This window comes from Urocitellus parryii, chromosome 9 (assembly GCF_045843805.1).
Source record: "Urocitellus parryii isolate mUroPar1 chromosome 9, mUroPar1.hap1, whole genome shotgun sequence".
Lineage (NCBI taxonomy): Eukaryota > Metazoa > Chordata > Mammalia > Rodentia > Sciuridae > Urocitellus > Urocitellus parryii.
In genome coordinates, this window is record NC_135539.1 from 46057868 (window position 1) to 46081728 (window position 23861).

At 39.7% G+C, this 23861-nt stretch overlaps 1 protein-coding gene across 3 annotated transcripts; it reads right to left on the reverse strand.

The window, feature by feature from the left end:
* Positions 1-986: 986 nt before the first annotated feature.
* LOC144249053 (phytanoyl-CoA dioxygenase, peroxisomal-like) lies at positions 987-18007 on the reverse strand. Of its 3 annotated transcripts, XM_077802738.1 has the most exons (10): positions 17933-18007; positions 14977-15035; positions 12710-12820; positions 11051-11219; positions 8243-8324; positions 7457-7462; positions 6583-6764; positions 3844-3993; positions 2971-3105; positions 987-1040 (listed from the first exon to the last, which is right to left on the reverse strand). In XM_077802738.1, the coding sequence occupies exons 1-10, from the start codon at positions 18005-18007 to the stop codon at positions 987-989; spliced, it is 1023 nt and encodes a 340-aa protein (XP_077658864.1). The 3 variants fall into 3 exon arrangements, with proteins under 3 accessions (XP_077658864.1, XP_077658863.1, XP_077658865.1); XM_077802737.1 differs by lacking the exon at positions 7457-7462; XM_077802739.1 differs by lacking the exons at positions 6583-6764; positions 7457-7462; positions 8243-8324.
* Positions 18008-23861: the final 5854 nt, after the last annotated feature.

Sequence of the window (23861 nt, forward strand, 5' to 3'; positions counted from 1 at the left end):
GGACCAGTTTCCCTAAGCCCTCTTAATGCTTCTCTTGCCTTTGCTCCTTTCCTGCTGGGGCTAAGATTAAATGGGTGCTCCCTCAATAAACTAACACCCATGGAAACACATGGGTGTGCTTAGCAGAATCACAATAAAGGTACTGGTTGATTCTTTCTTAATGAAGACACAAAGTAAGGACCAGGGCTCCTTGCTGCTTTCAACTGGAATAGAAATGGAGTGCTGTGTTGAAATAAATCCCAGTTCAGGCTCAATCCTCATTTAGGCTAAAGTATCTTAAAATGTCTCTGTTCCTCAAAACAGCTTAGATTTCATTCATAAATGCTGAAGGCTTTCAGTTGCCCTGCTTAGGGAGAAGCTTAAGGGAAGATGTCCTTGTCTACATCCCTTAGAAACAAAGAAAAGATTGGAGAAGATATTTTATTTTTGAAGGAGGGTAGCGGGAATGAGGACCCATTCTTATTTGGATCATGTGATATCCTTTGTATGCCCTTCACCAAATGTAAATGTACGATGCATGGTCCTAGATTGGAAATCTTTCATGAAGTGAAATTAAGAGGTGGAGTGTTTACTAGGACAGAGTTGCTCATCTCAGTGCACACTGCATTTCAAAGAATAAGTAAATAATCAAAGAATAAAATAATCTCTGTACATCCTCCCATTTACTTCAAATCACTTCTAATTAGTTATAGCACCTGTGTGTATAATTTCAAAGAGCTAATTCAGTGCAAGGAACTGATTGAATATACTTAAATCATACATCATCTTTATTAGGTTTCATCCCAAATCAGTTTTTCTAAAAACCAGTAGTATTTCACATAGCATTATTCCACTGCAAAATCAACTCTATGCAATGAAACCCCAATACCTTTCTTGATTTTGGTAACAAGTATTAGGATAGATTACACTGTTCAATATGAAAATATTCTCCTTATAATCCTTGTTTCCTTCAATTTCCTTTAAAGGAGTTATAATTAAGGACTGTTTCAAAGGTTGGTTCTTTCTCCTTTCACAAGTTGTGCTCGAGACATCATAAAATCCTGGAAATAATACCAAACATAGTGAGTGTATGGAAGACTTCCATTGGTCTATTCCCCATAAGAAATGAGATAACTAGCCTCTAGAAATGGTTAAATGGGGGGGGGGAGGGAAAAAAAGCTATGATCATTATATTGATTAGTAAATAAAGCAAGTTCTGGAACTCCAAAAAATTCTCTTGCCAACATTTAAAACAGTGCTAACTGCATGGATGGGTCCCCAACCTGTGAGCCTTGTTGATTGCAAGTGATGCATCTGGGAGATGTGATGCTAAGTCACAGCAGTTCACTACCCTTCTCTCTGCTTATCTTTGCTTTACTTGTCTGAACTACTTTGAGGGCGCATATCTGATGAAATCATAGTAGTGAAAGTGGTGCCATTGTTAACGGTTTCCTTAGGATTTCTCCTTTTTTTTTTTTCCTTGTGCTTTACTAGAGATGAGAGATGGAACCCAGGGGACACACTCCACTAAGCTACATCTAAGCCCTTTTTATTTTTTCAGGTTCTTGCCAAGTTGCTGAAGCTGGTCTCACTCCCAGTCCTCCTGCCTCAGCCAAGCTATGAAGTATCTGGGAATACAGGCATGTGCCACAAGGCACCCTACACCATTATTAATAAAGCAACAAAGATGATATTATTTCTTTTTTATTCTTGAGCAAACAGCAGGGTATGGTGGAAAGAATAATGTCAGAATTAGCTTTCCTCTGAAATCAAGCTCTGTTACTTAGACCAATCTCTGGGACTCTAATTCCTCTTTACATAGACTGTATAGTACCACTGAGTTCTGGTGAAGAAAATGAGAAAAGGGACATGAAAGTGTTTTTATAACTTAGAATTATATAATTTGGCATTGTTACTCTATTATTCTATTGTTATTCTAAATGTGCCTGACAAACTCTAACTTATAAAGTACCTAAAATAAATCAGGGTAGTGTTGATTCAGGACAACCTTCAGAAGCTTGAAATGTGATGTACAGTCCAGGACCCCCATCAGATACTAAAGTCCATGGATGCTCTATCCCTTGAATAAAATAATCTCTGTACATCCTCCCATATTCTTCAAATTACTTCTAGATTAGTTACAGCACCTGGTATAAAAAAACAATATCCAGATTATATACACTATTGTTTAGGGAATAAGGATGAGTAAAAAATATCTGTATGTGTTCAGTACAGATGCAATTTCCTTCAAATATTTTTAGATATCCTGAATATTTTCCAACATTTCAGTTGATTGAATCCCCAATCATGGAGCATTTTCAAAAAAGAGACACATTTGTAGGTTCTAAAGGGAGAAGCAAGATTCTCCATCCTAAGAAGGTGTTCTGATGGTTCCCAAAGGCACTATGTGTTGACCTACAGCATCCAGGATAACCCAGAGTTATCAACACACTCAGTCTCTCCGGGGAAGGGGCATGCCTGTGCTATTCATTATCTCATGCAAATGAAATACAATAGGAATAGCTTCTTGGTTCAGAGACTAAAATGTGTGTTTTCTATAAAGTGAAGAGGTTTATTTAATTGCCTTGATTGCTAATTTGTCTATTCCTTATCAGTTTCATTGAATATCCACTACTTAACAAATACTTTCCAAGAGTTGTATATCAATTAGGAAAGCACATGAAACACTGTCTACTGCCCCCTTAGAGGTGTTTCATCTCTGCTCCATGCACATTATGCCTCTCATTAACACCACATGCAAATTTACTGAAAGGAATATTGATCTCAGAATTGCACTCTGGAGTCTTACCAGATTTTCTAATAGAAATATTCTTTATCAAGAAAGGAGATCTGATTAAACCCAAACCTTTATGTTTGTTGGAATGTCCTAGAAGGATTCATATCCTACACTCAAATTAATTCAGGGAATAATGAAGTATCTGAGGAAAAAAATCTGAAACATTTTTACTTGGTCATTTCATGCAAGTGTACCTTCAAATCTGTGGTATTTGCATCTCCATGACATTTCCTTGCTGTTTCTACAATTTCTTTCTCAAGATTTTCTTGACTGGTGCCTTTCACGTCAATGTAGTGGCAATCAGCACTGACAAAATGGCAGGAAATTACCTGTGCAGAATGAACATTGTTAATGGAGAAAAGCATCTCATAAATGTCAACAACCTAGCAAGGAGTTTTTCTTGCAGAAAGTAATTATTACACACAGATTTGACTTCTAACCTGCAAGCCCCCGTCCCTGGCATCCAAATTGTCTACTTTGTAGGTCAGCCTCTCCCTCCTGACCCCTAGCTAAATGCTAATTAAGGAACTATAAAAAACTTTTACCTATCTATGATTATATTTTTAAAAGGTATATATGAGTCAATGGCATAATTGCCCAAATAAGCAATCTTTATATTTTTAAAATTTATTTTTTAGTTATAGGTAGGCATAATGTCTTCATTTTACTTTATGTGCTGCCTAGGATCCAACCCTCTGCCTCACACATGCTAGGCAAGTACTCCACCAAGTGAGCTAGAATCCTAACCCCAAATGTGATTATGTGAGTATTTCAGTCCTTGTTTTTGCCTCAGAAAGCAGAAGCTATGCATTACAACGTGAGCTACTGCTCTGAAACAATTCCACATATGACCAAGATTCAAGAGGAACAGGTTTAGGGTCCTGAGGACACCTGGCTTCTAACTAAGTAGAGGAAACAAAAAAAAAGGAAATATCCTTTCTGGTATGTAAACTGGAAAATACAATCCAGTTTAGTTAAAAGTCATAAACCTTTTACATGTTACTATACGTATAATTTCTGTTTTGAACCCATTCACCTTTCAAAACTGGAGCAATGTGAATGCATACTTTCCTGAATCCTTGAGTTCGGTTCCGGCCAGATCCATGGATGAGCAAAGGATGAAAAAAGACAGTGTCTCCCTTCTCCATCACAAGGTGCACTCGGGCATGGTCTTTGTCATAGTCCTGGATCCCATGGTACATGGTGTTAACTCCACCCTGGAACACATAAGACAGGCACAGTCTACACTGGAGGAAGCACCAAAATGAACACTTTGTGCATGACTCCACAGGGACAGCAAGGGTTCTTTGACTTCTACCAAGAGGAAAACTTATCTAAGTTAAATTCTGAAATTATAAAAGATGCATGAGTCTGTCTTACATCTGGTTTTTGAAAGTCACAGATCCTAGGGTATAGTGGTGCACACCTGTGATCCCAGCTACTAGGGAGGCTGAAGTCAAGCATCCCAAGGTCAGGACAGCTTAAGTAAATTTACAAAGATCCTGTGTGAAAAGATTTTTTACAAAGAGATGTGGATATAGCTCAGTGGTGCAGGGCTTGCCTAGAATGTGCAAGGCTTTGAGTTTCAACCCCAGCAATGCAAAAACTTAAGGTCACAGATTAGTAATTAATTCACTCATTTTTTGACCAAATGAAAATTTTGAATTTTACCTACACTTCCTCATTGAATTATAAGTAATTGAGATCAGCCTTGCCTCTTGTGATAAACGCAGGTGAACACTTTTCTTTTAGGCATTTCCAGCCTCAATCTTAACATCCTTGCCCCAGCCTGACATTCACCTCACCTAGAATTTTGTTCACATCATTCTTGTATTACTTAAGGTATCTTATCCTAATTATTCCCCCAAGATAGAATGGTGAAAAGGCTCAATTTTTCTGTGCTGAAAGAACTTATGTCATATTCAGTGTACAAAGAGAATAGTAATTTTAAATATTGTTTATTGATAACTATTTCCAAAAGTAGTCATAACTCAAGAAAATGTATTATATCCTTATTAAAGAAATTAAAGTGAGAAGTGACTACAGATGATGAGCCTTTAAGCATCTGGGCAGAAGTGTCCCATTTCTCATGCTAAAAGTATTCTTTTGGGAAATGACCATCATCCTACTGCAGAACATGGTAACTTTGACCCAGTATAACGGATACATTGTCAGTTTGTTTGGATTAAGACATGCCAAAAATAAAGGGGCTTCTGGTCGATGATGGTGTGTCTAGGGATGATTGATCTGTGGGATGGCGAGGAAGGTAGAGACTCTCAATTGCCAAGTAATGCTTCCTAAGCAATATTTTCTAATAGGATGGTGGATTGGATCGGATTAGAGTTGGAAGAACAGGGCTGGGGTTGTAGCTCAGTGGTAGATCCCTTTTCTCGCAGGTGCGATGCACTGGGTTCAATACTCAGCAACACATAAAAAAATAAGCAAATAAAATAAAGATATTGTGTCCATTTACAACTAAAAAAATTGAAATAAAATAAAGTTGGAGGAACAAACAAGCAGCACCAAATGGCTGTTGGGATTCTCTGAGGCCATCAGCCTGCCCTTTCACTTCAAAGCAGATTCTGCCAGTGATTCATCAGGGATTTCAGGTTCTTCTGGTCTTGCACAGAAAATCCTGAGAATCTCCTCTCTACCTCTAGGCTTCTAGACCTCAAACAGTGAGAACATGTTTTTGAAGAATGAATTGGACCTCATCATTCATGGGTGCAGAGGCACTTTAATAGCTCCCCAGCATCAACATTTGAATGCATATACAAACTATTGTTCAGTCATGCAACAGAATACTACTCAGCAATGGAAAGGAACAAAGAACAAGCTATTGAGAGACATGTCAACTTTGTTGAACTTCAAAATAACTATGTTGAGCAACAGAAGTCACACACCCCCAAAAGGTGTATGCCATAGGATTATACTTATATAACATTTTATAAAATTCAAAGTAAACAACAGGATGGGAAAGTAACTCAGTGGTTACTTGGGGAGGGTATCAATGGATTCTTTTGATTGTGGGACCAGGTGTGTATGGCAATATCATCAAATTATATACTCAAAATATGTACATTTCTTAATTGAGACTTATTGCTGAAAAACACTTTCGTTACAAAATGAAAGTTCTTCCAGCTTCCTATAAAGGAAGCACCTCATTGTCCATATATAACCTGGAGACTCACTGTTAAAATCCATTTTAATCAGATCCTAATGTACATTTTTAGGCTCTTCTCCCCTTCTAAGTCCCAAAATGTGCCACTAGCACCCAGCCTATCTGGAATGTGAGCATCTTCCATCTTTCCTCCTCCTTAGCCAGGTTCACACTTGCCCTTGACTTGATGCCTCTATAGAGAATTTCTGGGGTAGGAAATTCTACCTTGTCCTTCAAGGCTCAGCTCAATCTCCACCTCCACCCCTGAGCCTCTGCTGGTCCTCACAGGGGCAAGGAGACAATCCCTCCCTCCCTTCCTCTACTCTAAGCGTCTTCAGTCAGTGGGCACATCACAAACACCAGAGTTGAAGGGTTGATGCCTGACCACTGCCATTAGGCCTCGCCATCTCAGATCCTAGGCAGCTCCTACTCAAGTGTCCATACTGGCTGGCCTTCACACATATGATGAAAGAACAAATATAATGAATATTTGATCTGAAGTCCTTGAACTCCTCCTGATCCCAATTGCAAATTTCAGGACAATGATTTGCTGAGAAAGGAAAACAGTCTCTTTTCCAAGTTTTTGACAAGAAATTACAACAGGGAAAGAGATTCTGATGCAGACTCAGTGGTAAGACAGACCTACCTCCCACTGGGGGTAGTCATGTGGCTTCAGGGGAAGTTTGTGGGTGCCTGGGAGGACAGCCAGACAGCCATTGTTCCGGTCAATGTGCTCCATGGCGGTCCAAGCACAAACAATGAGATTGCTGGGCCGGAAGGGGAAATAGTGCAGATCCTGGTGCATGGGGTGCCGGGAAGTCTTCTTGCCTGAAATGAGCCTGCTGTCAAAAGGGGTTCAAGCCTCATACTTATTATTCTTTGCCTGAATAAACAACACATTGACCTTCTCCTGAAAAAAAAATAACCACATCAAACACTGAAAAATCTGTCTGAAGGGACAAGTTCCACACTGAAATAGCAGTCAAGATCGTGCACGGAATGTACAATTACCTTCTGAGTTTCTTGTTGCTTGGTACTTACCCTCTTTTCTAGAGAACTGTATATGTACCATCATCTCTGTTTTGCTTTATTCCTTTATCACTCTATATATTTGGCACAGAGGTAGCTTGCAGTAATTATTTTGTTAAAAATGCTGGACTAATTAAATTAAATTAAACAGAATGTTACAATTATGCTTGAAGTTTCTTTATTTTGTTTTCCTTCAGGTTTTTGTTGTTTTGTATTTTTGTGGCAGGGGTCTGAGTTTCAGTCTCATAAGAATAGTCTCAATGACTATGGGGGATTGAACCCAGGGATGCTTAACTAGTGGGCCACATCCCCAGCCATTTTTATTTTTTATTTAGAAACAGGATCTTGCTAAGTTAGTTAGAGCCCTGCTAAGTTGCTGAAGCTGGCTTTGGATCTGAGCTTCTCCTGCTTCAGCCTCCCAAGTGCTAGGATTACAAAGTGCAATACAGAGCCCAGCTGAGGTCCCCTTCTATGTGGCTGATGCCATAAACAGTTCCCTAAGAGGTCTTACTTCACAGAGCAACAGTCATCCTGTGTCCAGTCAAGGTCCAGTCAGAAACAATAACCACATGGACATTTTCCCAGCTTTGTTCTAGGCACTTGGTTTCCAGACCACCTCCCATCAAAAGGAAGGACATCATGGAGGAAGACATTTTATCACTTAAACTTCTCCCAGCTGTCAGAAGGAAGAAAAAGTACACAGGGATAAAACCTTCTCATGGCTGATTTCTGCTGTGTTGTAGAAGGATCTCTTGGTGTGGTCCAAGAGCCACCTGCAGTAGAATCTCTTGAGGTGGGTATTAAAAGGCAGACACCTTGGATCTACTTGCAGAATCAGTGTCACTGTGAGAATTTAGAATATAGGTTTTGGCAAGCATAAGGCACCAAAATGACTTGAGTGTGACTTATAGTCACAGCTTTCGTCCTGTTACTAATAATGATGTCTTCAGATCAGGAATGCAGAATCCAACAGGCTAAGAATGGCTGTTGAAGATTAGAGATGTTGAATAGAAGGAGTCTATGATATAAGAACAGTCACATTTCTTAAACTGTCATTTCAGAGAACCATTCATTGGAAGAGTTACAATAACCCTAAAAGCAACATCTGAAATCACTTTTGATATAACATGAGCTATAATAAGACTTAGCAGCACTCACATTCACTCAATCCAAAGTTTGACAGTTAAACACATGAATGCTTCTAGAACATCATGTTTACATGTATTAATTAAACTATCTTTTGTCTTTCCTCCCTTTAACAAATAAGAGCCCTTTACCTGTATCTGGAGGTTTGTTAATCACCATTGTGTGCATAGCCATAATATTGGGTCCAGTGAAGCACTCCACATACTTCAGAATCTGAGAAAAGGAGAAGGAAAAACAAACTCATTGGAAATCAGAAATGCAGACAAGAGGCATAAAATGTCCACACAAGAAACAAAATGGCAACAATTTAAACATTAATTGGTATTTTACAACACTGTTGACAAAACATGGAAATCTTGGAGTTAGAAATCATTCCAGATCTCCAATACACAGCATTCAATGGGAACTTTTTGAGCAAGCTTGAAGTGTAACCTTTCTCTTTTGCCCTACATAAAAGATAAGGGTATCTAGGAGGTATCAACTAGGAAGCCCAGGATCAGCTCTTCTGCTAACCAAAGCTACAGAGGGAGGCCCAAGCAGAAGGCAGTGTCTCCCTCCTCCTGGGAGACTCTGCATAAAAAGGGTCCATCATGGGGGCTGGGGATGTGGCTCAAGCAGTAGCGTGCTTGTCTCGCATGCGTGCGGCCCGGGTTCGATCCTCAGCACCAAATACAAACAAAGATGTTGTGTCCGTCAAATACTAAAAAATAAATATTAAAATTCTCTAAAAAAAAAAAAAAAAGAAGAAGGGTCCATCATGACTTGGGGCTGTCAGAGGACAGCTTCATCCACCATGAGTTGCCTCTGGCTTCAAGTTCTGTGAGCACTTGCAGACTTCATTCCCATCACACCACTGGAGGTTGAAGCACTGATGGTTGGGGATCATTTCCTCTGGGCCTTCTCTCCATGGTCTGAACAGGACATCACAGGTGATTTACCTGTGCAGTCTGAAAGAATGATCAAGGCTTGCCTTCAGAGAAAATGCCCGTTTATTGAGGAACAGCTCTACATATTTATAGAGCCAGGGGTAGTTTGACAGTTATGACAGTTTAATGGTTAAAGGGTTTGACAGTTGGCCCGGGGTGCTTTTTGATTGGTGGATAAGGATCATGTGAGCCAACGGGGCTCACCATTGGATGGCAGAATCATGTGCACCAGCAGGGCTCAACATTGGACAGCAGGATTTGGGGGATGGGAAGTTAGTCTTTGGAGCCCCTGTGACTCCCAACATAGTCTGTCTTCAGGAGTCAAACACTCTGAGGGCATTTGATGATGGTTTTTCTTAAGTGCTATATAGAATGTCTCTTTCTAATCATTTTAAACAAATGGTTAGGAAACCATGGTGTTCAAAGGTGGGAGTGTATAAAGAAACTTGAGGATGCAGGAGCTAATTCCTGAAGAATGTACAAAGACTTCACAGCAAATGAGGCTGGGGAGAGAGAGACTTCTTCTCATGTTGTACTCTCCTGATCTACTTGAAATACGAATTACTTAAATTCTCTTGAAATACAAATTACTCTTTTTTGTTTATGTATTTATTCTAATTAGGTACATATGACAGCAGAATGCATTTTTATTCATCATACACAAATAGAGAACAACTTTTCATTTCTCTTGTTGTACCCGATGTAGAGTTGTACTATATGTATGGTTATACATGTACCTAGGGTAATGATGTCCCTCTTATTCCACCAACTTTCCTGCCCCCATACTCCTTCCCATTTGCCCAAAGTTCCTATGTTCTTCCCATGCCTCCCCCCCTCCATTATGGATCAGCATCCACTTATCAGAGAGAGCATATGGCCCTTGATTTTGGGATTGGCTTACTTTGCTTAGCATGATATTCTCCAACTCCATCCATGAAATATGAATTATCTCAAAGAAAGATAATTTTTAAAAACTAATTTAAGCCAGCCATAGTGATGTATGCCTGTTATCCCAGCTGCTCAGGAGGCTAAGGCAAGAACATCATAAGTTCAAACTCATTCTCAACCACAGCTGGACTGATATCTCAATTACAAACAATAAAAAGACTGAGGGTGTAGTTCAGTAATAAAGTGCCATAGAGTTTAATCCTTAGCACTATATATAAACAAGATAATGTAAAACATAATTTAATTTAAAAGCAAATTCATGTTCTTTATGATATGCTGATGCTGACTCACAATAGGCGGGGGAAGGAAGAATGGAGGTTCCCTGGATTGGGACAATGAGGAATGTGGGGAAAAGAAGGAGATGGGAATGGGAAAACAATAGAATGAACTGGACAGAACTTTCCTATGTTCATATATGTATACACAACCAGTGTAACTCTACATCATATATAAACATGAGAATGGGAAATTAAACTCCATATATGTACAATATCTCAAAGTACATTCTACTGTCATATATAACTAAAAAGATTAAATAAAATAAATAAATAAAAGCAAATTCATAACTCAAATGACAAACTTAATAAAACAAATAGAAGAATGAATGAATGAATAGATTTACACTACTTTCATACCTGTTCATATTTACTTTTAATAAAGACTTGCTCTTTAATTCCTGTTTTTCTTAAAAAAAGATAATTAACACAATCCATAGTGGTGTTTCTCAGTCTTGGTGCTATTGGTATCTTGGTTGGGATCATTCTTGGGGAGAGAGTTCTTTTGTGCATCATAGGATCTTGGGCCCTATTGCCAGCATCTGTGGCCACTACCCACTAGAAGCCACTATTGCATACTCCCCCACTGTTGTAACTACCAGAAAATCCTGGAAATAAGGAAAGTCTTAAGACATTGACAGTATCCACTGGAAGACAAAATTCCCTCCAGCTAAGAACACCACTCTAGCACCATGTGTGGACAAGGGTTAAATTCAGTAAAATCACCAGGTCTGGGGAAGATATGCAGGCTGGCTATGAAGGAGAAACCAAAACAAGATCAATCTCTAACCTCTGGGAGAGTGCAGTATCTGAAGAGCTCCTTATCATCATGTAAATTCTGAATCTTCACGATTGTTTTCTCACTTGGAATGTACTCTGATTTTGCAAGGGACACATCTCTCATGACCATTAGTCCTGCTGGTTTCGACTCCTTTTTGCAGATTTTTTCAAATTCAACCCTAGAAAATTAAATTACAAACAATGTCATGACCTCTGCTCCAAGCCCCTGGTTGGCCTGGACCTGTGCAAAGATTGGCAGGTACAGGAGTAGTTTCTCTCTATTTCGTCAGCCCTCAGGCCTAGTAGAATAATTTTCATGGGAGGGAAGAGAAAATGGCCAACTCAGAACTCATGGCCTCTTAGCTCGAATCCACTACCAGGATGAAAATATTGCTTGGCTTCACACACCAGTAGGGAAATTGTTTCATAATTACATTTTAATAATATAGGCTAAGTATTCCTTATCTGAAATACTTTGAAGTATTTCAGATTTTTTTTATTTCGATTTTGTTATATTGGCTTATATATAATGAGCTGATTGTGGTGGCTCAGGCCTCTATTCATAGAGACTCAGGACAGGAGGCTGCAGGATATAAGTGTGAAGCCAGACTAATCAATTAAGCAAGCTTATCTTTCAATAAATATATATATATGAAAAGGTCTGGGATGGACTTCTGTGGTAAAGCTCCCCTGGGTTCAATCCCCAGGACTGAAAATAATGATAATGAAGATGATGATGATGATGATGAAGATAAAATAATAATGAGATACCTTAAAGATGGGACCCATGGCTCATCACAGAATTTATGTTTTCTATACACCATATACACATAGCTTGAAGGTAATTTTATACAATAGTTTTAGTATGTGTGTGTGTTGTGACAATGACCATCACATGGGGTCAAGTGCAGAATTTTCCTCTTGTGACATCATCTTGGTGCTCAATGATTTGGATATGGAATTTTCATGTTAAGGATGCTTCGCCTGTAATAGCAAATACCCCTGTAACAACTACCTGATGCAAGGCCCTCTTCATGGTACTCTCCACATATTTTACCTTTTTTGTCCTATCAATAATGCTAGGAGATCAGTACTATTATTATGGACATTTTACAGAGGAGTACACACAGGTATGGAAAATTAAGGTGACTATGTGGGACATGCCACCTGTGTGGCACACACCATATTAAGACGTAGAACTGAGATTAAGGACAGAAAGTCTGGCATGATCCTAAACACATCCCAACAAAATACATCACTCAAAAATACATGAACTTGCAGAGGCTAATCTAACTTGTATTCCCATTACATAGATGTAATGCATAGTATATCAATTTTTATTCATGCATTATAATTACACCTAATAATTATATCATTGTGGTACATTCATATCTGCACATAGTATTCTTGGGTCATCTCCCCTTTCTCTCCCCTCTTCTACCTCCCACAGAACTTGTTGATGTACTCTATTGATCTCCCTTCTATTTTCATGAGACCTCTTTTTACCCCTTTCTTCTCTCTCGTTTCCACGTGAGTGAACACAATGACCCTTGACTATGAGTCGGCTTATTGATCTTAACATGATGTTGTCCAGTTTCATCCATTTTCCTGAAAATGACATAATTGCCATAATACACATTTTGTAAAATAACCAAGAGTTTTACTTTACCTAAAGCGTTCAATGTCAGCATCAGATACTAGATTTTTAATAACAAGATATCCACTTTCTTCATAAAATTTTCTCTGTTCCAGGCTTAGCACATTATTATCCAAAGTATACCTACAGGACAAAAAGGCACTAAATAAGTCCAAACTTAATTACAACCTACCATTATGTACCAAGAATCCAAGAAATGAGATATCCTATATCCAATACTTCTAATTGTAGGTCTTTAAGAACATGATCTTAAAATGTTTGAAAAACTTCAGGTCCAAAACATTAACAGTGGTCACAAAATGTACAGTAATGGGACAAATATTAACTCATCACATTATATCCACTCAGTGCAAAATGACTCAGGCTTTAAAACTGAAGGAAATGAATGTGTGGAAAATGGCCATTATAATAAAATATGATTACAATGATATAAATATGACACTACTTCTGCAAAGGAGACTGCTGAGAAATACACCAAAAAGATTTTTAACAGTGATTGCCTTTCAATAATGCAATTATGGGTGATTTTTTTAATTCCCTCCTTTTCTCTGATTTTTAAATTTGTTCTGGGTGCATGTACATAGTTTTCAGTTGGAAAATTAATTCAAGAAATTTCATGTTTTCAATTCAATCAATACATTCTCAGAAATAATCAAAATAACAAAATCCAAATAAATATACAATATATCAGCAAATGAGGTGGAACTGTAAATAGGTGCAACTACTATGGAAAACAGTATGGAGATTCCTCAGAAAACTTGGAATGAAACCACCATTTGACCTAGTCAACCCAATCCTAGGTTTATACCCAAAGGACTTAAAATCAGCATACTACAGTGATGCAGCCACATCAATGTTTACAGCAGATGGATTCACAATAGCTAAACTATGGAACCAAACTTCCCTTCAACAGATGAATAGATAAAGAAACTGAGGTATATATATATACAACAGAATATTACTCAACCTAAAAGAAGAACGAAATTATGGCATTTTCCAGTAAAAGGATGGAACTCGGGATTATTATGCTAAGCAAAATAAGCCAATCCCAAGAACCAAAGAATAAATGTTTTCTCTGATATGTGGATGCTAATTCACAATAAGGGAGAGAGGGAAGAACCGAGGTATTTTAGACTAGACAGAGGGGGGTGCAGGGAGGGGAAGAGGCATGAGGGTAGGAATGATGGAAGAATGAATCAGACATTATTACCCTATGTGTAATATGATTACATGACCTGTGTAACTCTACAACATGTACAACCACATGAATGAGAAGTTATACTCCATTTATGTATGATCTGTCAAAATGGATTTTACTGTCATGCATAACTAATTAGAACAACAACAACAAAGAGAAATCACAATATTAAAAAGGTATCAGCAAATAAAATCACCCAACACCTCTCATAAGACTGAAATTGTGGCTGTAACAATATTTATGTAGGACAAGGTTTTCCCCTAAGGTGACATCAGAATAAAACTTGTCTGGCACAGTAGTAAACGCTAACAATCCCAGGGATGCAGGAGGCTGAGGCAGAGTTGCATGTTCCAGGTTAACCTCAGCAACTTAGTGAGGCCCTAAGGAACTTAGCCAGATCCTGTCTCAAGATAAAAATTAAAAAGTACTGGGAATGCAATGTTGAACTACCCTTTGGGTTCAATCCCCATCACTAAATATATATATATATATATATATATATATATATATTAATAAACCTACGTTTGTAATTTCAGCAACTCAAGAAGCTGAAACAGAAACATTGCTAAAGCCAAGGAGTTCAATACCAATATGGGCAACTTAGTGAAATCCCCAAAAAAGAAAAAGAGAAAAAAATATAATGAAAACAAAAAATTCTTGCTAACATATTAATTTAACCAAACGACAAGCTAATTTAGTTGTAATAAAACATACTTACTTTTTTTTTTTTTTTTTTTTTTGTGATGCTGGGGATTGAACCCAGGGCCTTGTGCATGCAAGGCAAGCACTCTACAAACTGAGCTATATCCCCAGCCCCCATGCTTGCATTTTCAAAACTTAGATTATATATTTCTGGTTTTATTCCTTCTTTCTGAAGTTTAGAAAAAATATAGAAAAATTAAAGACAAGAGCTTCAAAAGCATCCACAATTCTACTAATTAATTAGAACAAATCCTACAAACAAAGCATTTGTATAATGAATTCTAAGCAGGAAATATATATTCTATATCAGATCCAAATTACCACTAGAAAAGCATTTATATACATAGTAGAGTTACCACTTAAAGTGACATCTACTTACTGGAATTGCTTAGGATGGAAACTGGCATGGGCAATAGGCCCTGAAGTATGAGTAGCTACCTAGCGTGTGAATTAAGGCAAACAAAGTAAAATTTGGGAGTCAACCTTGTCTAGAAACAACTGCCTGCTCTGGAGTGGTTCTCTCAGGAAAGGAGTTCCCTAAACAGACACCAGATGCTCAGGTTTCCCACATCACCCTGACAAGTACACACTGCTGCTTTAAGTCCTTTCATTTATATCCCACAGTCTAGTCTAATTTTAAATATGTGTAAGAACTAAAAATTCTTTTTCTAAAAATCTCTTTTCTAAACTGTAACTAGAGATTATTGACACACTATCTCATTATTTCTATTATTTTCTCATTTTTTCTTTAGTTAAAAGAGTTCCGTTCAGAGTGTCACTTCTCATGAATAGGTTATCATTTCTTATGTGACATCTCTATCAAATGTGATGACAGTGTCATAATCCAGGAAGAATGCAAGTCAAGAGTCAGAATTATAAGCCCCTGTCTGCTCTCTCAGAGGGGTTAATACCCTGCCTGGGTCAAAGTCATTCAGCAAATTGTCATTGCCAAGACACTCAGATCTTAGACTCTAGACCAATGTTCTTGTTGCCTCTCCTCTATTCCTGTAGCATGTTTTCTTTCTTATTGTTGTTCTTGGGGAAATTTTAATGATATGGAAATGTTTATAAGCTAAGGTTAGGTGAAAGCAATGCATACACAAAACTCATACAGTATATTCCTGGGTTTTAATACTATGCATAGGAAAGGAAAACACCAGCAAGTTTAAGATTTGTCAATGGTGGAATAATGACTTACATGGATTTAATTTCCCCTCTCTTCATGTTAAAAAAAAAAAAAACTTGACATTTTACACTTCAAAAATGATTAGTCCTTATTCCAAAATCTACCATTCTAAGAAACAATGAAAGCTGGAGAAAAACTGTCACGAATCTTTAAGAAGTCTAAGACTAAAGGAAATATTCACTAAAAATCTTGGCCAGTGTTGTCCAAGATCAAAGCCACCAGGCACTTCTGGCTATTTAAGCTGAAATTAAGTGAATGCCAAAGTCCCTCACCTGCACTCATCCTAATTTGACCTATTTCAACAGCTCAATAGCCACATGTGGCTGGGGCTTCTATATTATACAATTCAGGCATGAAATATTTCATCACAGAAAGCCAAACTCAACAGTGCTGATATGGAAAAACCCATCAAAAAACTAATCTCTAAGTTCAGAAATAGCAGGGTCAGAAAATCCAATTAAAAAATATTAAGAGGGATGGGATTTAGCTTAGTGGTAGAACACTTGCCTAACATGCACCACACCTTGGATTCCATCCCCAGAATGACAGTGATGAAAAACAAAGCAATGAGAGACTGAACCAAGAAATCCCAATTATACACCTAAATATATCCAGTCCCAGTGTATCACAGCTCTCATCATTTAGTGCCAGGTTTCTGTTCTCATGACTCAGTCACATGTGAGGTTGGTCTCCCACAATTCAGCCTGCATCAGAAACAGAACAGAAAAGAGACTTAAGAGCCGCCTCTAGATTCTGATTCTGCAGTATGAATTGAATTGAGCCTTAGAATTTGCATTCCCCACCACTCCTGGGATGAAACCCAGGGCCCTGCAGTACTAGGTAAGTCCTCTATCACCAAATTAAATCCACTGAGCTAACCTGCACAGCAAGATTCCTTTTATAACAAATTCTTCTGACAAATTCCCAGGGAACACAGATGCCACTGGTCAATGGACCACACTATGACAAACACTGGTGTAGTTAAATAATTCAAATTTTTAATCTCTTCTCACTGTAAAATGAGCTGACATCCTCTCCTGGAGTCTCTTTACCACTTTACCATCCTATGGACAAAGTTTAAACTGGCAATGTTCTTCCATGTTGCTGCTTGGAAACCCACTGGGAAGAGCAACACTGAAAGTCCAAGACACAGCTATTAAACTCAACCTTAGGAGAGATGTCAGGATGTTAACAAAAAGCTGAAAGAAAAAAAAAAAAGAGAGGCTACTGGCCTAAGGAAAAACTCCAGGCAGTTCCTACAGAGCTTCCCAAAGCACTCTCTGAATGAGAAGGCTTAAACTGAGCAGGCAAAAGCAGTTCAAGAAACCAATTTGATTTGTGGTCCTATTCACACTCACATATTTCTGGATCTGCTCCTCCCCTATAAGCCTGGCACACACACCCTGCTGGAATTCACTTCTGAAGACTTAAGGACAACCCAGGCACTGGATTCTAAGTCCTTTTCCAAACATCAGTGCAGACTCTCCTAAGGTCCCCAGGTCACCAAAGGCTGCCAAAGAGCACAGAGCTCCACTAGCAAGGGGAACAACCAGAAGCACAGGCTGAGAGAGGGTTTCACCTCCAGATGGTGGTCCAGAGCAGCATCAGTGTGTCCAGCTCCCACACCCTCAGAGGACTTGTGTCCTCTCTACAGGGGATTCTAGTGGCCTGTTCTCTAAGCCCCTTCCAGTCAGCTCTATGCTTCTGTTTACAGTGTGATTGTCCTGGGGCATTTCTTGGTCTCCAGCTATTCCCTCACAGAGGTCCTGCACAACCCAATACAGAAAATGACAAGGCAGCTGCCTATGGCAAGGCCTCTTTTGGGATCCACCTCTGGCCCTAAGAAAGACCAGAAAGGTGGAGCAACCCCATGGCTGCCATGGAAACCAGGACAGTCCTGTATCCAATGGCCAGGAAAGAAGCCTTTGACGGGGTGGGGGTCACCAGAACTTGGAGATCCAGCCTCCACCTCGCTCCCAGGCGCCTGTTTGAGATATAACCTTTGCAGGGATAGCAGCTCAGAGGACCAAAAAGGGCAAGCGAAGTGTCCCTCCTGCGCCCTGGAGGCCACCACCTAGGCCCGGGCCACCCCCAAGGACTAGGCTGCTGTGCTCCACCTGGAGGGAGCCCAGCTCAGCCCAAAGGATACCACAACCCCAGCCGAAGAGCTGCCGCGGTGCCCAGGAACCATCCGCAGGCAAGTGGCGGCCCGCTGCTGCTCCATGGCGGCGGCGAGGACACCCACCTGCCGGGCCGCGCTCCACTTAATTTCTGGGCCGCCCCGCCTCCTGGCGAGAGAGGGAAGGCGCAGCGGCCCGCGCGACTCCGGGGCTCCGCCTCCCGGTTCCCGGGGGAGAGACTCCCAGGGCCCCCGGGTCAGCTGGGTCCCTTGGCACCTGGGCTCCTTCTTCTCCTGCGCGCTGTTTCTAATCCACAGGGACCCTCCCTGGATGACCAGAGCAACGCTCTTAACTTCATAGCTTCAGTCCATCAACAACCAAGCCTCCTTGGGACTCTTCTCTCCACTGTTAAACCAGTAAAATTCAAAGGTTTATCCCTAAAAATCGATCATACTGTTCCAAAGAGATTTAATGTAGTGTGTATCCAGCCCACAAGATTAGTTTGGCTGGTTCCCCCTCCCTCCCTTTTTAAATGTATTAAATAAATGACTCCCAGGAAATTGTGATATGGTCTAGCAAAATTTGATTGATTGATTGATTGATTGATTGATTTTTACAGAACTAAAAGTTCTTTTGTAAGATACCTTTGTAACATCTTGTTGTAAGACCTGCAGATGATTGGCATTGCATCTACTCTCTCCTTCCCCTCATTTTCTCATTGGTTCTTTAGCATGGAGTTACTTCCAGAATGTTGTTCCTTGTAAACTTGCTATCATGTTTTCAATGGAGTCTTTATACAATTTGGTGACAGTGCCATAGTATATCGTGACCATCAGCCCATAAGATATTATCTGTTTGTTTAGAGGGAACATCAGCCACTGGAAAATGGCCTACCCTTTGGCCTTCACTTTTGGGTTCTTTATACCTTTCCCAAGAAAGGAGAGTGATGAGCTGAAGCTCCAAACTTCAGGTCTGGGATACACATAGAAGAGAATCTAAAGTCAGACAAAAAAAATGTTCCCATAAAAAAAGGGAGGGAGCTGGGAATGTAGCTCAATGGGTAGGCACCTGCCTAGCATGCTCCTGGCACTGAGTGGAATCCCTTGCACTGGAAAATATAAAAAAATTTAAAAGTGTATTATAATCCCAAGTGTAAAATATATATCCCTGAGTCCTTACAAATATAAAAACAGGATAAAATGAATGAATTAAGTCAATAAATTATGTAAATAGATGAATAAATACATGGAGGAAAGGAGAAAATCTCCTTTGCAGAAAAATTCTTAATATTTCCTGTAGATATTTCATACTTAAGAAAAGGGAAAGCAAGCCGGGTGCAGTGGCGCTCATCGGTAATCCCAGCGGCTCAGAAGGTTGAGACAAGAGAATCCTGAGTTCACAGCCAGCCTCAGCAATGGCGATGCACTAAGCAACTCAGTGAGACCCTGTCTGTAAATAAAATACAAAATAGAGCTGGAGATGTGGCTTAGTGGCCGAGGGCAGCTGAGTTCAGTCCCCAGCACCAAAAAAAAAAAAAAGAAAGATGGTAATAACTTGTAGATGAAGCCCACCTAAATAGGATGGCCACCATGATAGTTCTGGAGAGGACTAACTAAGGTCAAAACTTCTACTGCCACCTGTGAAGCAAGAGTTGAACACCTGATTGACAAAGAGTACAGAAGGTCCCCAGTTCTCCTGGTAAACATCAAATAGGAGTAAATATGGAGACAGCATTGCCTTCTTTGACATTCTCTGTTCTTGAGAGTGCACTCTGCATAAGCCTCTCTTTCTTCTACTTTACTCTCACCTCACTTTCACATAGTAAAGTTCCCTTGTTTCACTTTTGCTGCCTGAATTTTAAGGTTTTTCTTGTTGTTGTTGTTGTTGTTGCTGGTGGTGGAACACAAGGACTGAGGTTTGGAGATTCAGCTCCTGCTTTCCTGTGTAAAGGTCATCAAATACAATGAAATTTGGAGAAATTATGACACTCATAGCCAGGAGGGCAGCTTGGAAGCCAAGGCCACACCTGAAGGCTATCTACCAAGAGCATCTCCAGCCACTGAGAATATGTTCTTTTTTCCTGAAAGGAACATGGACCATGCAAATATTCTTCTGTAAATGAGGTTTTCTCCTCTACTCCATTTATTTATTCATCTATTTAGCATATTGTGCTGTTGATTTCCTTCAATCATCCTAGCATGTAGCCCAAATATTGCTGTTTCCTAGAGGAGGAAACAGGCTCATAGAAGTTAATTGGCTAGGAAGTGGCAGAGCCAGAATGCAAAAAAAAAAAAGCCTTTCACCTTTCCATGGAAACACTCCCAGCCAAAGCAACCACATGCAGGATCATCTGCCCTTTGGGGAGGTGAGATGATTGTCCCAGACGTTGTACAAGAAAACATCCTTGGTTGAGGCCCCAATGTGGTGGGGGATGGGTAAAATGGTTACTATAAACAAATAGAAAGTCACCAGTGGCTGGAAAGATATGGAGACTCTGGAAGCCTGCTTCACCCATAGGTGGGAATATGAAATGTTGCAGACAATAGATAAAACAGGATGGCAATTCCTCACAAAATAAAAATAGAAATCCCATATGAAAATAGTGACCCACGAATGTAATCCCAGTAGCTCATGAGATATAAGCCAGCCTCAGTAACTTAGTGAGGCTCTTAGCAACTCAGTGAGACCCTGTCTCTAAATGAAATACGGAGAAAGGACTGGGGATATGGCCCAGTGATTAAGTGCCCCTAAATTCAATTGCGCTACCCTACAGCCCCTGGGCGGGGGGGGGGGAGAACTTCCATATGATCCAGTAATTCAGCTTCTGGAATTAAGAGGCAAAAGATACTACAAGGATAAAAAGCAAGTTCTCTAAGAGATATGTGTACATCCATGTTCACAGCAGCACTGTTCACCATCACTGAAAGGAGCAAAGCAACCCACAATGGAGAAGTCAATGAGCAGAGGGCCATATTAACCAATTAACCAACTTCATAGAACCAGGAGGTAGCATGTGGTGGCCCTGGTTAGGGGAATGGGAAAGGAGAATTGGCATTGACTGGGGCTGAGTGTCAGTTTAGTAAGCTGAAAAGAGTTCTGTCAATGGATGACGATGGCTGCACAGCAGTGTGAATGTAGTTAATGTCACTGGTCTACTCATTTAAAAATGGCCAAGATGGCCAGGCATGGGAGCACATGATTTAAAACCCACTGACTGGAGAGGCAGAAGCAGAGGCAGGAGGATTGCAAGGTCCAGGTCAGCCTGGGCAATTTATTGAGACCATATTTCAAAATAAAGAATGCAAAATGTGGGGGATGTTTGTAAGTATTGGTTCAACCTCTCGAGATGAAAAAAACACAAACAAAACTGTAAGATAGGTAATTTTATTGCATAGATATTTTTATCTCAATTTTATATATTCAAGAGAACACAGGAATAAATTGGGGGAGCTCCAAGAACATTTATGTGAGCAAAGGTCTCAGGCTTTCCTCAACTCTAAGTCCCAAAATTCTTAGAAGGAATTATTGTTTTATTTTGTGCTTTGAGCATAAACTTTTAGATGACTGTCAGGTGAAATTAACCCCCTTTCAAACAGATCCCCTTCCACTGAGTAGCCAGCCTTCTCCTCCTGTCCCACCTCTTCATGTTCCAGCAGAAGTTTGCTCCCACCCTTCACAAGGAGGGTGCACATGGGTGAAAAGCAGTCCTAGTTTTCCTGCCCTAGGCATTCCCCTTCTCACTACAGACTGGGTGCCTGCAAATTGCTATGTGAACTAATGGAGAGAAGGGACACAGATGAGATGAGAAATGCATGTTCCTGACAGAAGAGTTAGCTTTCACTCACACATTCACATGGAGACTCACAATTGTGCTGTTTTCCTTGGTAAAGTTTGGGTTTTTTTTCTTTCTTTTTTTAAATTGTCTATGGACCTTTATTTTATATATTTATATGTGGTGCTGAGACTCAAACTGAGTGCTTTACACATGCTAGGCAAGCGCTCTGCCACTGAGTCACAACCCCAACCTGAAGTTTGGTTTTTCTAATCAGGAACAGCGGTTCACAGGGGTGTACATCTTTAATCACAGCAACTTTCGAGGCCCAAGCAGGGGAAGCAAATCCAGGTTGGAAGTAGTTTGAAATGTGTTCTAGATGAAAGCAGTGCTCTCTGCATGCTGTCTGCCCTGGCTTTCCTTATTTACATTTAGTTCATATCATTCTAGGACCAGTTTTCCTAAGCCCTCTTAATGCTTCTCTTGCCTTTGCTCCTTTCCATCTGGGGCTAAGTATAAATGGGTGCCCCCCTCAATAAACTAACACCCATGGAAACACATGGGTATGCTGAGCAGAATGACATGAAAGGAACTGGCTGTTTCTTTTTTTTTTTTTTCAGAGAGAGAGAGAGAGAGAGAGAGAATTTAATATTTATTTTTTAGTTTTCAGCGGACACAACATCTTTGTATGTGGTGCTGAGGATCGAACCTGGGCGGCATGCATGCAAGGTGAGCGTGCTACCACTTGAGCCACATCCCAAACACCTGGCTGATTCTTTTTTAATGAAGCCACAAAATAAGGACCAGGGCTCCTTGGGGCCCTCAACTGGAATAGAAATGCAGTGCTATGTTGAAATAAATCCCAGTTCAGGCTCACTCCCCTTTTAGGCTAAAGCATCTTAAAATGTCCCTGTTGATCAAAACAGCTTAGGTTTCATTCATAAATGCTAAAGGCTTTCAGTTGCCCTGCTTAGAAAGAAATGTAAGGGAAGATGTCCTTGTCTACATTCCATAGAAACAAAGGAAAAGATTGGAGAAGATATTTTGTTTTTGAAGGAGGGTAGCTGGAATGAGGACCCATTCTTATTTGATCATGTGATGTCCTTTGTAAGCCCTTCACCAAATGAGAATGCACTATGCATGGTCCTAGATTGGAAATCTCTCATGACAGGATATCAGGAATAGAGGATAGACTAAAAGAGGCATGCTCATCTCAGTGCACACTGAATTTCAAAGAATTCATTTCTGCCAAGATAAAGAGCCAATTCAATGAAAGGAACTGACTGAACATACCTAAATCATATGCCATGTTTATTAGTTGTAAACCCAAATCAGTTTTCCAAAAAAGAGTAATATTTCATTTTTACTGATTTTACAGTAAAAATACTGTAAAATAAACTCCTACAAAATTAACTTCATACAATGAACTGCCCAATGTTTCTTGGTTTTGAAAACAATAGGAAAAATTATGTCATTCCAGTCAGAAAACTTTTTTTCCTAGGATTCCTTGTTTCTTCTGATTTCCTTTAAAATAGTTATAATTAAGGGCTATTTCAAAGATTAATTCTTTCTCCTTTCACAAGTTGAGCTTGAATACAAATATCCTAGAACCAATACCAAACAGAATGAGTGTATGGAACACATATTGGCCCTTTCCAGACAAAGACAAGAGAATTCTAGCCTCTACAAATGGTTAAATGGGGGAAAATGCTATGATAATTACATTGATTAGTAAATAAAACAAGTTTAGGAATCTGAATAATTCTCTTGCCAACATTTGAAAAACAGAGCTAACTACATGGAGCCAATGGATTCCCAATATCAGCCTCTCTGATCACACTTGGGGGGGGGGGGTGATGCAAAGTCACAACAGTTCACTGTCCCTCTTCTGTTTATTTTTACTTGTTTGAACCACTTTGAGGGTACAACTCTGATAAGATCATAGTAGTGAAAGTGGTGCCCTTTGGTACTGGTTTACATGGGTTTTATCTTTTTTTTTTTCCCTTCTGGTAGAGATGGAACCCAGGGGCACTCTCCACTAGTCTACATCCTAGCCCTTTTTATTTTGTACTTTTGGTTTCTTGCTAAGTTGCTGAGGCTGGCCTCACTAGCAATCCTCCTACCTCAGCCAAGCGATGATTACAGATGTGCCAATACAAACCCTGCATCATTATTAATAAAATGAT

Coding starts and splice junctions, on each gene's coding strand:
- LOC144249053 (XM_077802738.1), bottom strand. CDS start 18,007: ATGGAGCAGCAGCGGGCCGCCACTTGCCTGCGGATGGTTCCTGGGCAC. Junction 12,821..14,976: donor TTCCATCCTAAGCAATTCCA/GTAAGTAGATGT, acceptor TTTGTCCTGTAG/GTATACTTTGGATAATAATG. Junction 8,325..11,050: donor GATACTGCACTCTCCCAGAG/GTTAGAGATTGA, acceptor TCCTTTTCTCAG/ATTCTGAAGTATGTGGAGTG.